General features: G+C 38.6%; 1 protein-coding gene across 1 annotated transcript in view; it reads right to left on the bottom strand.

Moving 5' to 3' along the window:
• Positions 1-15,000, bottom strand: part of DOK6 (docking protein 6) — a 236,721-nt gene that overhangs the window by 32,004 nt on the left and 189,717 nt on the right. Inside the window, exon 7 of the mRNA XM_009995634.1 lies at positions 10,863-10,980. Coding sequence (XP_009993936.1) covers positions 10,863-10,980 — 118 coding nt within the window. The remainder of the gene's footprint in view (positions 1-10,862; positions 10,981-15,000) is intronic.

Genomic DNA, 15,000 nt, shown 5'->3' with positions numbered 1-15,000 from the left:
AGGAATGACTTGAAACAGCAGAAGACAAATGCCTTAACAACAAATTAAGTTACCTTTCTTGTCTACTTATGAAGGATTTATTTTGCATCTTGCATGGTTTTGAACATTTAAATAAACAGAATGAGTAAGTATCTTATATTCATAGCAAGGATATTATTCAAATTTTCTGTACATTTTTCCTATTCATAATAGTTATGAACTACCATAATGTCCTTTATATCCCTAACAATATTCCTGATTTACTGCAGCATAAGCAAAAAAACAGTCACACCTTGAGGACAACCGCTTAAATTGTCCTCTTCTTTGATATTTTATTACACAATAAACACCACTGCAAAATTTATGGCTCATTCTTACAGTTCAATAGAAGTACAACTAAGGTAATAAGAGTATGTGAATAGGCATCCTGAGCCTTTCTTTATATTTCTTCAGTCCTAACACAATTCATGTGCATAAGATGGAGTTGTACTTTGCTTTCAAATGCTGGACAGCAAATCATGAAATAATACAAAATTATAAAGAAACTTATTCTTACACTAGGTGAACTGAAGACTACAGATTGGGAATCTGGAGAGGTACCAGTTGACTGGAAGTTGCCAAATGTCCCAGTCTTTAAGAAGGGCAACAGGGATGACCCTGGTAACTACAGGCCTGTTAGTTTCACCTCAGCGCCTGGTAAGATTTTGGAGAAGATTCTTCTGGGAGCTATAGGAAAACATCTAAAAGACAACACAGTCATTGGTCCCAGCCAACACAGGTTCATTAGGGGAAGGTCCTGCTTAACTAATTTGATTTCTTTCTATGAAAAGTTCCTATGACCTAGTTGACCAAGGGAAACCAGTTGATGTAATCTTTCTAGATTTCAGAAAGACCTTTAATACTGTCTCTCACAGCATCCTTCTAAACAAAATGTCCAGCATTCAGCTGGACAAGAACATAATGCACTGGGTTAGAAATTGGCTGATGGGTCAAGCTCAAAGGCTCATAGTAAATGGGGTCACATCAGGCTGGCAACCGGTCACTAGCAGGGTTCCACAGGGATCCATCTCAGGGCTAGTACTCTTTTAATATATTCATAAATGACTTGCAGGCCTACTTATACAGTTCATGTATCACACCAATTTGGGGGGAGTGGTTGACACTCTCGAAGGCAGAGAGGCCCTGCAGAGCAATCTGGACAAATTAGAGAGCTGGGCAATCACCAATAGCATGAAGTTCAACAAGAGAAATGCCGGATTTTGCACCTGGGACATGGCAGCCCTGGATATAGACACAGTTTTGGGAGCAAGAGTCTGGAGAGCAGCCCTGTGGAGAGGGATCTGGGGGTTGTGGTCAATGGCAAGTTGAACATGAGCCAAGAGGCAGAAGGATAAATGGACTCCTGGGGTGCATCAGGCACAGCATAGCCAGCTGGTCAAGGGAAGTGATTGTCCCACTTTACTCTGCACTGGTGTGGCCCCATCTTGAGTACTGAGTGCAGTTTTGGGTGCAAAAGGATATAAGGCTACTGGACAGTGTCCAGAGGAGGGCCACAAGGTTGGTGAAGGGTTTGGAGGGGAAGCTGTATGAGGAGTAGCTAAAGGCACTTGGTCTGTTCAGCCTGGAGAAAAGGAGATTGAGGGGAGAACTCATTGCAGCTTGCTGCTTCTTCATTAGGGAAGGAGGAGGAGCAGGCGCTGACCTCTTCTCTCTGGTGATCAACAATAGGACCCAAGAAAACGGTAGGAAGATTTGCAGGGGGAGGTTTAGGCTGGACATTTGGAAGAGATTCTTCACCTAGGGGAGAGGGTGGTGGAGCACTGGAATAGGCTCCCCAGGGAAGCAGTAATGGCACTGAGCCTAACAATATTCAAGAAGCATTTGAACAATGTCCTCAGGGACATGGTGTGAACTTTGGGGTTGTCCTATAGTGGGGCAGGATCTGGACTTGGTGATCCAGGCTGTCCGAGAAGGTGGTTGAGCTACCATCCCTGGAGACATCTAAAAAGACAGATGTGGTGCCATGGGCTAGGGTTTAGTGGTGGATGTGGCAGAGTTAGGGTAGTGGTTGGATTTGATGATTTTGAAGGTCTTTACCAAGCAGAGTGATGCTGTGATACTGTGATACCGTGAAGATCTATGGTTGAGATGTTACAAGAATTTTGCAGTCACAGGCATTGAGAATAGACCTTCCTACATGTATCCTAGAGGATAAAAAGATGTTATCAGCATATACAAACTAGTATATATTTGTGACTGAAACTTCACACAATGGTACAGAGAATGTTCAGTATATATGTCACAGCCCTGTGTCCTCCTCTCTCCTCCACTCCCCATATATTTGTTAAAAATTGGTTGGTGACAGTTAGGTGACAGGAGAAAAACAAGACTCTTCACAAACAGATTAATGGATAATCCCTACAACAACAATTTGACATTGACAAAATTGTTTCCATCATGAAAGGCTTGTGACATAAAAAGTTTGGTGATTATAGGACTGTCATCTCACAGACAGAAGCCCTACAAACCTGCTGAGATATCCTAGAACAGTATAACTGCAATAATGGATAAAAACAAGTGGCAGAAGTCAGTAAATAGTCAATCATTTAAAGTGATGCTGCACCTACAACAATAACTGCTAGAATCGGTTTCTTCAAATTAAATTTAAGTTTCAACTCTTATGTGAAAAGGCTCTTTCAGCAGTAGCACTGCTTGCGATTATTCCCAAAACCTGGGATGTTCACCCATGAAGAGAAGATAAAGCATATTTGGGTACCTGCATTCATGCTTTGATACCATCAGTCTATGACCAAGAAATTAGAAAAATCTCACAGCTTCCCATTAGATACCCTGACACAGGTGTGTTCAGAAACCTCATTAACAAGTAAGATTCATTCCTATTATAGCAAAAGGGAGGCAAATATATGGACACAGAAAAGCTATGCTGGCATGTGCATAATAGGTATTTAGGAAGAAAACATTCTGTAATTGTTATGTATTTTTAAAGATGTGTGGAAAAGTGGCAAAATGAGTTAAAAATGAAAACTTGTTTCACTCTATTTTCACTAACTTCCATGAAAAAACACCACACTTAGTAATGACAATTTTACAGAAGTACAGTATGGAAAGGAATAAAACTGATAGCAATTAAATGTTTAATTAGTAAAATGCGAGACCACTGAGCAATGTTGTAAGCCAGAGGAAGAGTATTTTTCTTGGAAGTTGAAACCAAACAACTGATCAAAATTTTGTCTTAATTATATTTCATTCAGAAAAGATAAAAACAGTGGTATAGCCACGTCTTCTGTAGGTTGAAAACATGCCAGTGCACAATTAGCTAATTCTCAACTAAGTTTTCAATTCATAAAGTAGACACTTTACTTTGAATGCATGATAATAGTGACTAAAAGTAAGTTGCACCTAGCTCATATCAAACACCTTTGGGAATAGCCTGTGGTGGTTATATAGGGCTCAACAGAGTTTGGAGAAAAAACAGAATGCCTGTTACTGGCAGTGGCAGGCCCTACCAAGGATTATCCTCAGGGACAGATGTGGATTAGATAACACCCTGCTTTTTATGCTGAGTGGGGATGAAAGTGCCAGGAGGACAAGAGGCAGAGAGAAGATACATCTTTAGTTTCTCAGTCAAGAAATCCAGGGCAGAAGAGCCGTGCCAACAGAGGGGGACAAGGTGCCTTCCCTCACAAGCTGTTGCATTTCCATCACTTCCTTGGGCTGGGCTGAGGCATAACATGATTTTTAATTTCATCCTCACTCTCCAATTAAGGCATTTGATGCTGACCAACAAAAAAACTCATTCTACTTACAACCTTACCTCTACCGTCTGCAGGTAGGATAGGTATGGCTTTGCAGTACACTCTTTGTCTTCACGTGGACATTTTTCTTAAAAGTAGGAAAGGACAGTCTTTGATATTTATAATGTAAATTCCAGAGCATGCAACTCCGGTTTCTATCAAGTCCTTTCTCTCTTATCTCTCTTCCAGCCTGGTATTGCATTTCCTTTATTCCATATTGCTTTATAAGAGAATATCTCATTTGTTCTTTAAATGAGGGCAAAGAAACTTGGATTCAAATCCTTTCTCTAAAGATATTTTCAAAGAATTTTGAAGGATTAACAAGGAGAAATTGGGTGGGAGTGTTCATCTGCCTGAGGGTAGGAAGGATCTACAGAGGGACCTGGACTGGCTGGATTGATGGGTCAAAGCCAGTTGTATGAGGTTCAATGAGGCCAAGTGCTGGGTCCTGCATTTCAGTCACAAAAAGCCCATGCAACACTGCAGGCTTGGGGAAGAGTGGCTGGAAATCTGCCTGGCAGAAAAGGACCTCAGGGTACTGGCTGACAGCTGTCTTTAACATGAGCCAGCAGTGTGCCCAGGTGGCCAAGAAGGCCAATGGCATCCTGGCTTGTATCAGGAATAGTGTGGCCAGCAGGAGCAGGGGAAGTGATCGTGCCCCTGTACTTGGCAGTGGTGAGGCCACATCTCGAGTACTGTGTGCAGTTTTGGGACCCTCACTATACACAGGACATTGAGATCCTGTAGCATGTCCAGAGGAGAGACACTGAGCTGGTGAAGGGTCTAGGAACAAGTTATACAAGGAGCAGCTGAGGGAACTGGGGCTGTTCAGCCTTAGAAGAGGAGGGTGAAGGGAGACCCCATTGCCCTCTATAACTACCAGAAAGGAGGTTGTATGGAGGTGAATGCTGGCCTCTGCTGCCAAGTAAATAATTACAAGAACAGAGGAAATTGCCTGAATTTGTGGCAGGGAAGGTTCAGATTGGATATTAGGAAGAATTTCTATACTGAAAGAGTGGTCAGGCACTGGAACAGCCAGCCCAGGTAGGTGGTTGAGTCATCATCCTTGGAGGTATTCAAGAAATATGTATATGTGGCATTTCAGGGCATGTTCTAGTGGCCGACATAATTTTTTGTGGGTGTTTTTTGGTGGAGTGTGCATGGTTGTTTGTTTTTATTGTTTGGGGTTTTTTTGTGTTGATGGTTGGACTTTGATCTCAAAGGTCCTTTCCAACCATGATGATTCTGTGTGATTCTGTGAAGATACTCTTTTTAGAGCTTGTCAGTAGTACTCTTAATATCTACAGCACTCAGTGTTGAAGAAAATGAGGTTCTTCTTTACTAGTTTCTTAGTAAGACACTCTCCATTTCCAATACACCATTTTAATATCAATCTAGTGATACAATATTTTGCATCAAATTTCAAAACTCAAAAGAAAAGGATCAAATCTACTGCATAAGACTTGAGAAGTCACATAATACAGTCATTTTAAATAATGTAGCTCTTACGTAGTTTCTACTCAGCAAGTATCTTGTTTCAGGCATCCTTGTTCATACTTCAAATTTTATAGGCCTCATTCACTAATGTGAAAGTCCTGATGAGATTCAGCAAAGGAAATGGGAAGGTGGGAGGCTATAAAGCATTTCAGCTTCAGCTGCTGGTAGACACTTAGTGAAACATTACTGAATGATCAGGTTTATATAACAGATACAGTCTAACATTTTAATGTCATTCGCATTATTCTGGCACCAATATTATATGGTAAAATGGATTCTGTACTCTGTTTCTTGGCACAGGGACAAACAATGGAAATGCCAAAATGACAAATTTCCTTCAATTCATTTTACATGCTTTAATTTACAGAAAACTGCTGAAGATTACATAGGAAATTCCTGCAGGATTAGCCTAAGGACAGTTGAACAGGATAATTCAAACCCTTCAAAATATTTAGCAACTTGAATATTCTCTGATTATTTTGAATCTTTGAAAAGGCTGGAAACTTATGTACCTGGGAGAAATAATTTGTGTATGACTTTGGCTCCCTTTTATGCACAAAACCTTTTAGCTGAATGGGTTAGCACTACATGTTACTCTACTTCCAATATATTAAATAACAAGAGACATGTGAGCTCTGACCTACCAAGGCCAAAAGACAAGGGACAATACAGGCTTGCTTACCTAGGCCAAAGAGGAGCCAGAGTTTCCCTCTGTTTTGGTTTGCATAATCAAATTTATGTTTCTTGCATATACAAATATGCATGTACAAAAATACAAAAGGTAATTGCATATCAACAACAAAATTCTGACAGACTTCCTTGAGAACAGTTTTTATTTCTGTCTGGTTTTGATTTAGACATGTACCTACAAGCTTAAGTGATGCTTCAAGATTAAGACCTGTCTCATTTAAGACTATTTCTCAGAATTCCTCACTGAGCTTAAAAATATGACTCTAGCTCTTAGCAGGCACCTTAAAATTTTCAGTATCATTTAATTATTTTGTAAGGGCTTACAAAAAATGTGGTAAGCCTTTTTGGTAGAGCAAATAAGCATTTGTGATAAGCAAACTGTGACGGGGAATTCACTGTGGAAAAAAGCATTAGTGTTCTATTTAAGAGGAAAACATGTAAGATGTTACTGGTGTGGTTCTTATACAAATGTACATTCCTTCAAATGAGTACTATCATAGGATTGCTTATGTGGGTAGATGTTCATCACTTTGAATAGGGGTAGCAAAAAAAAAAAAAAATCCAAATAAGGAACACAAACAAGACTCAAATACAACAGAGGTGCTTGAAAGCAATTATTAATTTTGAATTTCTTGGAGGAAGGCCAGACTGTGATTAGATTTTCTGAACATAATTTCCTCAAGGATTTCAGTAACTGCAATACTAAAAGCTAGTGCAGGTCTTCGTACCAAATTTTATTTGGCTTTATTTGTTTAATTATATACAAGAGGACTGTGTTTAGAATTTGTACTATTCAAATTATCTAGAGCAAGAACTACAACACTAAATTTCAGCTAGCTGAAAACTCAGCCTGCAATCCTTTTTTCATCCTAAGCAAATTTAAACCCAAATACAAAAAGGGAACCACTGTGTCAGAGAATGAGGCCCCACACCACAGCTTCCTGAGTGGCTGCAATCTTGGATGGAAACTGTCAGACCTGCAGCATTGTGCTGTAAAATTTGAAATGAATACTGGTACTGATGTGTTGCCACTAGTAAGAGTCAACCACCAAGTTGTTCCTAGTGGTGAGACTAATCAGACAGTTGAACTACTAGTTTTCTTTTAGTGGTGCAATCAGAACTGAAAGGGTGCAAGGAAGACACAAATGGAAGAAAAGCTCTATAAAGTGAGAAACCAGCCCACCTCTTTTTAGGGTAGTTTGTGCAACCTGTGTTCCTTTATCACTATTATTCTACATTTTAATCTTTTCAGGTCTTTACATATGTGTGTCTTCATGGGCAAATGGAGGATGATAAACTCAATGCCCTTTTATTGAATTGCCTTTTTTCATCAAAAGTAGTCTTACAAAAAATAAAAAAGAACCCTCACCTTACTTTACAGCATATTCATTATCAGATCAACTCACACTACTAATTAAGTTTAATTCAACTGCTGAATAACTCCCAAAAAGCCAATTTATCTATGGTAGTATGAGCACATATTCATTTCTCCCTATACATCACCAGCTGTTATTAATTTAATTCTAGTCACTTCAGACTGCAAGTTTGAAATAATTGCCACTATGGAAACACTTTCACACGTACTTAACAGTGAGTTTGGCTGTTACTTTTCTGATATTGATAGTAATCTGAATATAGGTAGACACCATTCAAGCTATTTCATTTTAGAGTTTATGAATATTCAGAGGAATGTGAGGAATTTTCAAATTTGTTTCCTGAATTTAAAAAGCCTTGTCATGAATACACATGCAGAACTGAGTTTGATGGATTATTCTTTAAGGAAAATGTCATCTCTCTGAAGGTGTAATATACCTTTTCAAGCTCAGTGGAGATCACAATGGCAGCAAGTGATTTTTCCTTTCTTCACCTGGCTCCTCTGCTAAGTTGAGGGCTGAAGTGATGCTTGCAATCTGCTTCCTCACTACCCACTTTCCACCTACATCCATGAAGCATGTCTGGGATGGTGCTTTGACAACCAGTATGAACAAGTATTAGTAAGCAAATGTATACTTTTTGCTCCGTCCAGCTTATGCTCAAATTGCAGAAGAACATTCAAAGAGATCTTCATTACAGAAAATTAGTAATATTTTGGGGTGTAAATTTCTCCAACCAGAAGGAGATAAAATTCTACTCTGCATGCATTTCTTAAACCACTGGTAAAATGGAACAAGTGTCTCCTGAAATCAACCATGCTTTCTCAAGTTTCAATCATCATAGTATATGTAAGAGAAAAGGAAATCCTAAGTCTTGAAAGAGTTACTAGTCCCATGTTTCAGTGGATATGTGAATAAAGTCTGCATACTTCAAAAAATTAAAATTCTTGCATTTTAAAAAATATTCTTCCAATATATTGCATCCTGCAAAGCTAGATGTAGATTTTCAGCTATTCATTGATGTATCAAGTTTTGCTTTCCTTTGCTTTCCTAAAGGTCATTTAATAGAAGATCACAAAGAATGAACAAAGTTACATACATTTATGTTACTTCCTATATATCATAACAGGTTTACTATCTTTTAGCCAAAGGAAAGATGCATCAAGAACATAAGAAGTGAAACTCTAAAATAACCACAAATAAACTTTCCTGTTTTTTTGCATCCTTATTGTGTTAATGAAAAAAATATCAGTGATTTGATTAATATTTTGATTAATATTTTTATGGCCGTCCACAAGCACAACTTTTTTCACAAACTCTGAGAGTATAACCATGATTAGAAATTCACTTTGTCCTTGTATGGGGAGTGATGGGAAACATATGCTGTACTCTTTAAAGAGTCACCCACTGAATTCACAGCTTACCTGCTGATTTTAATTTATGCGATAATTTACAAAACAAAACACTTAATGTCTTTCATCTATACACTGCATTTCATTTATTTTCATGAAAACGTACTATGTTTGCATTGGGTACTCTTGCTTGTGAGCTGTTTTTAACATCTTATTTAAATGTAAATTGCTTGTGTGAACATTATTAAGAGAGAAGTGAAATGGAGTCCTCAAGTCCTTTCCAAATAATAAAAATAAATATGTTTATGACAGGTTGTATTGTTTAGAAGTGAGAACGATGATATTAACAAGGGTTGAAATTGAAAATTTGACAATGATTTCACTTTCCTAAAAGATAAAAATCAATTTCAGCTTAAGAGCAGTGAATCATCATCATCTTTTCTCTAGGCATATCAAGGATGAGGGGGTCATTAAGAGCAGTCAACATGGTTTTACCAAGGGGAAGTCATGTTTGACCAACCTTATAGCCTTCTATGAGGAAGTAACTAGGTGGATAGATCAGGTAGTGAGGTGGATCATGAACTGGTTGGTCAGAGAGTTGTGGCCAATGGGACAAAATCCAGTTGGAGGTCTGAGACCAGTGGAGTCCCTCAGGGGTCGGTACTGGGACTGGTACTATTCAATATTTTCATCAATGACCTGGATGAGGGAACAGAGTGTGCACTCAGCAAGTTTGCTTATGACACTAAACTGGGACGAGTGGCTGACACACCAGAAGGCTGTGCTGCCATTCAACGAGACCTGGACAGGCTGGAGAGTTGGGCAGGGAGAAACTTGATGAAATTCAACAAGGGGAAGTGTAGAGTCTTGCATCTGGGAAAGAATAACCCCATGGACCAGTACAGGTTGGGGGCTGACCTGCTGGAGAGCAGTGTAGGACAAAAGGACCTGGGGGTCCTGCTGGACAGGAGGATGACCATGAGCCAACAATGTGCCCTTGTGGCCAAGAAGGCCAATGGCATCCTGGGGTGTGTTAGAAAGGGTGTGGTTAGCAGGTCAAGGGAGGTTCTCCTCCCCTTCTATTCTGCCTTGGTGAGGCTGCATCTGGAATATTGTGTCCAGTTCTGGGCCCCTCAGTTCAAGAAGGACAGGGAACTGCTTGAAAGAGTCCAGCACAGAGTCACAAAGATGATGAAGGGAGTGGAATATCTCCCTTATGAGGAAAGGCTAAGGGAGCTGGGTCTCTTTAGCTTAGAGAAGAGGAGACTGAGGGGCAACCTCATCAATGTTTACCGATATGTTAAGGTGAGTGTCTCGAGGACAGAGCCAGGCTTTTTTCAGTGATGTCTAGTGATAGGACAAGGAGCAATGAGTGCAAACTGGAGCATAGGAGGTTCCATGTTAATATCAGGAAGAACTTCTTTACTGTGAGAGTGACAGAGCACTGGAACAGGCTGCCCAGAGAGCTTGTGGAGTCTCCTTCGCTGGAGACATTCAAAACCTGCCTGGATGCGTTCCTGTGTGATGTGCTCTAGGTGACCCTGCTCTGGCAGGGGGGTTGGACTAGATGATCTTTCGAGGTCCCTTCCAAGCCTGTGATCGTCATCAAGTTACTTTAATTACAGCATTTCAAGTCTTAAGCAAATACGGTAGATTTTAAATATATGAAAGAGAACTGGAGACAGAAAAAGATAAGTTTATAGGGCCTGTAAATTAGTCTAATCAGCAATTCATATCTATGATTCACCAAGCAAATTCAACAAGACTAGCTCTATTCCTAGAATTAATCTTGCAACTCATATAGCCACTTCATGTAAATTTAATTGGGCACTCTTTGGTTGACCGAATACATAAACAATCTTACTGGAAGAAACTTCTAAAGCAACCTGACATTCATTAGCTACTGAGAAGCTACATCAAGCCAAATTGTCTATCCAGTTTTATGTGGTGATTCAAGGAATAATTTTCATCATTACTTTACAAAATGACTAAAAGAAACCTGTTTTATGTAACTTTGGGAATCCTGCTGAGGTTCCTGACAATTGATAAAATTAAATTAAAAGAAAACAACCAGGGCAAATAAAAAGCAATTTGCATGAATTGTGGTCAAATGGAAAGAAGATAATAGACATGGCATTCACTTATAAGGAACTTGCCTTGTAAACTGTAGATTTCTCCAACGCTGTTCTGCCGGGTGATATGATGCCAATATGCACTACGAGGAAGAGAGATCGACTTGGATAATGTCATTGGTTCAGACAGACTGGTCTGGAGCTAAAAAACAAAGCAAATATAAATACAAGATCACACAGAACCATATGTGATAGGTAATCTCAAAATTGTAAATTGAATGAATGTTGCTATGATGATACTATTTTCTGAATTACCACAGGTTTTATATTGTCATTTAAACTGTATTAAAAGCTTCAGCACTGGGAATGCTCAGGAAAAAGCTGCAAAATGGTATTTGGGTATATAGGTTCATGAGCACAAATTAACCTTAGGACATAGGAATATGTACTTATCTACTATCTACAGCTATTCTTGTTTCTGCCAGGATTTTGTTCATTTCTTGTCTAACTTTATGATAATGATGAATTAACATATGCTTGAAATCTTAAACCCCTCAAAAATTCAGGTGGAGGCATCTTATGACCACTAGCAGTCTACAGCCTCAAGAGCCCAGTCTGGGGGACCTCATGTAAGCAAAACTGTGAATTGCATGATAAGGGGCCATGTGTACAAGAACTATGGCACAGAAACATGACAGAAGCGATGTAAACATTATTAAAGAGAGCTTTGTCTCCAATGTACTTGTAACATGACAGAAAGACAAGACTAGGCTGCAGGAAAAAAAAAAAAAAAAAACACGAGGATCTTCTGAGCCCAGGCCTTTAGGCTGATCCCCAAGGTGTAAGCAAAACTGTGAATTGCATGATAAGGGGCCATGTGTACAAGAACTATGGCACAGAAACATGACAGAAGCGATGTAAATATTATTAAAGAGAGCTTTGTCTCCAATGTACTTGTAACATGACAGAAAGACAAGACTAGGCTGCAGGAAAAAAAAAAAAAAAAAAGGAGGGTTGTGCTTCTTGACAACCTCTTTGGATATACCTGTATAACTTACACTCTCTCTGTCTACAAAAGATAATGTATCTGCAAAATTTTTGTATCTCTGGCTTTACAGAATATCAGTACTTTGTGGAATCTAACAAATCTCGATGATGCTGTGGAGCATTTAATTTCTTCAAGGGATGTCTGGAATGATCAACAGTGAAGGATCAGTTGCATCCGAAGATCTAGAGTGGAAAATGTATTTTCAGGAGTGACATCAGGAGGGTTAGAGTGGTACTCTGAAAAGGTATACCCAGAAACCCACATTTTCAGAGAGTCCAGCTAAAGAACAGAAGGTATTCCAGGTCTGGATAATTTACTGCAGGCTAATGCTTAACTCCTAGGGATTCAGCATTCAGAAACATAATGCCAAATAATAATAATAATTTTTAAAAAGGCATATTTATCTGTAGAAACATATTATAATGCAATGAAATCCCCTCCCCCCACGTCTTAGAGACACTATCCACCCAAAGATCTACTATTATTTCATTTTTTTAGAATTAACATACACTGACTGTGTGATGGCAGATAATTTGCTTCAGATCAATCTATTGCAATTACTTCTGTTGTTGTTTGCTTGGAAACTGCCATCAAAATTACACCCTGTCTACAGCTAATGTTTTTTCTGCCAAATACTACATTTCATTTGTCAGTGGTGCAAAGCATCACTGGAAGCTATTCAATATGAAGTAGAGAAATTGTAGAAACATTTCCTCCACTAAAAAAGTTAAAAATCCTTGCCACAAGAATTTAACTTGAGAAGTTAAAGTTTATCGATATGGTAACAAAGCTTCTAAGTGATTTTCTCATGCCAGTATATAGCAAGGGCAACAAGAGTAATTTTGTTGAGTAAGAAAAATAAAAACATTGTAACTTCAATACACAGATGATTTATTCATAATTTATTCACCTAAGAGGTAAATCATAGTCTTGAGGCAGTAGACAAAAATTTTCACTAGTATGCATTCTAAAAAATGCAATTCCAGTAAAAGGAATAATTTTGACTATGTTTCATTATCTCAAAGCTAAATCCATGGGCTGAAATTTGTATGGTTATTCCTGATCTGAACTAGTTAGTTCCTGCCTGATCTGACCAACACGGATGCAGAAGAACTTTATAGGCATATATTAAAGCTACACACATATATATTTATATATATATATGTAAAGTAAAAGCTATATATATAAAGTAAAAAATAAGGTAAGAACTGCTCAAGTGCTGAACATCTCATGGCAAGCACTCACAGATAAAATGCTATTTCTATTTTATTAAAATAACATCCCTGGAAAAAAACACAAACCTTTAAAATACATTGTCACTTTTGACTTAAGTTTGAAACTTTAACATATAAATATATAGCTAACTCAAATAGAACATTTCACTGAGGAAAATCAAGTAAATAACTGTTTAGTTATTTTCATTTCTTGACACATGTAGATTACCAGTTTCATTTATTTCTGTCCTTAATTTAACATAAATATAACAATTAAAAAATTATTTCGCCTATCTCCTTAAGCCTATTTACCACTTATAAGATTAAATCTAGATCTCTGAGTATGGATCATTTCTTATATAAGAGGCCAATGTTCAGCTGTTGCTTCCAACACTGGCACATTTTCCTCGGAAGCTGGCAAAACATGTTCAGATGCATTAACATCAACTGTAAACAGGGCCAAAACAGCAGAGGTAGCACTGACACATAGAAGAAATAAATGTTTCAATCTAGGAATGATTTTAAGGTAATTCTGCCCCTCTATTCCACTCTGGTGAAAGCTCATCTGCAGTATTGCATCCTGGAGTCTTCAGTACAGGAAAGACAAAGACGTGGTTCAGAGAAGGGCCACAAAAATAATCAGAATGGGCTAAGAGATTTAGAGTTGTTCAACCTGAAGAAGAGAAGCCTCTGGGAAGACCTTATTGCAACCTTTCAATGCTCTAAGAAAGATGGGGACGGACTTTTTAAGGAGGGTGTGTAGCAATAGGAAAAGGGGTAATTATTTTAAACTAAAAGAGGGTAGATTCAGAATAGGCTTAAGGAAGAAATCTTTTACAATGAGGGTAGTGAGACATGGCAATAGGTTGCCTAGTGCAGTGGGGGATGCCCCATCCCTAGAAACGTTCAAGGTCATGTTGGACAGGGGTCAGGGCAACCTGATCTAGTTGAAGATGTCCATGCTTATTGCAGGAGGGTTAAACTAGAGGACCTTTAAAGGTTTCCTCCAATCCAAAACATTCTGTGATCTCACGGAAGATTTCTTTTGCAGATTTGCATTTGTGATATTTGGAAAAGGAATATAGTGGAAAGTAAAAGCCATAAACAAAATTAAATATATATATTAATGTGATATTAAATGAAACATGAACCTAGAATGATTTTGCTACAAATATTTCTCAAAACTGATGAGACTTCAGGAAATGAAGAACATAATCCAGACTTTTTCATCCATTTTAAGAGGGAGAAAATGATGATGTAATTATAATTTGGGTGAAAAGAAGAGATGCATACATCAAAACCACATCAATGCAGGGATTTTTTTTGTGGGAATATAAAAAAAAAATAATTACTGAAGCCTTTTTGTTATTTGACATGAAATACCTAGCAGTTACGTTTCCTACAACTTCCTCTGGAATCTTTCTTTGATAACATATCTTTCACAGAGTGAATGATAAATTTGTTCCCTGTTTCCAAATACAGTATTGTCATGATCCGTGACCTATTATATCTCCTTATTGGAGTGTATTAACTTATCAGGATTTGCTGAGAGATCCACACGTGAGGGTATCGCCTCACACAGAGGATACAGGAACTTATGCCCTGACTTTTTCGAGTGAATAACTTGCTCAGTGCTTACTAATATTTCTAAAGAAATGCACGGTTTATTGTGGGGAAAACAAAGCAATTTGGGGCAGGAGGTTCAAAAGGAGTGATTACAACACATTAAACATATATGGGTACACCTTAGTTACACATCTTATTTAAGTGAGGGAAGGAGAGGGGAGGGATATGCCCGAATGGCTGGATTATACTTTCCCCTATAAGCTGGGGTAGCCGGAATTGTCTCACCACACGGTGGCGCAGGTAGGATGAGCTGGGTAGCAAAGAAGCTGCGGGCACTCCAAGCGCAGGTCGCCCCCCCCCACCCCCGTAGCTGCGGTGCGGCTGTTTGCCGACC

This window comes from Chaetura pelagica, unplaced genomic scaffold (genome assembly GCF_000747805.2).
Source record: "Chaetura pelagica isolate M959 unplaced genomic scaffold, ChaPel_1.0 scaffold63, whole genome shotgun sequence".
NCBI classification, from domain to species: domain Eukaryota; kingdom Metazoa; phylum Chordata; class Aves; order Apodiformes; family Apodidae; genus Chaetura; species Chaetura pelagica.
The sequence above is the reverse complement of the archived record's forward strand: the minus strand, read 5'-3'. Positions and strand labels throughout refer to the sequence as shown.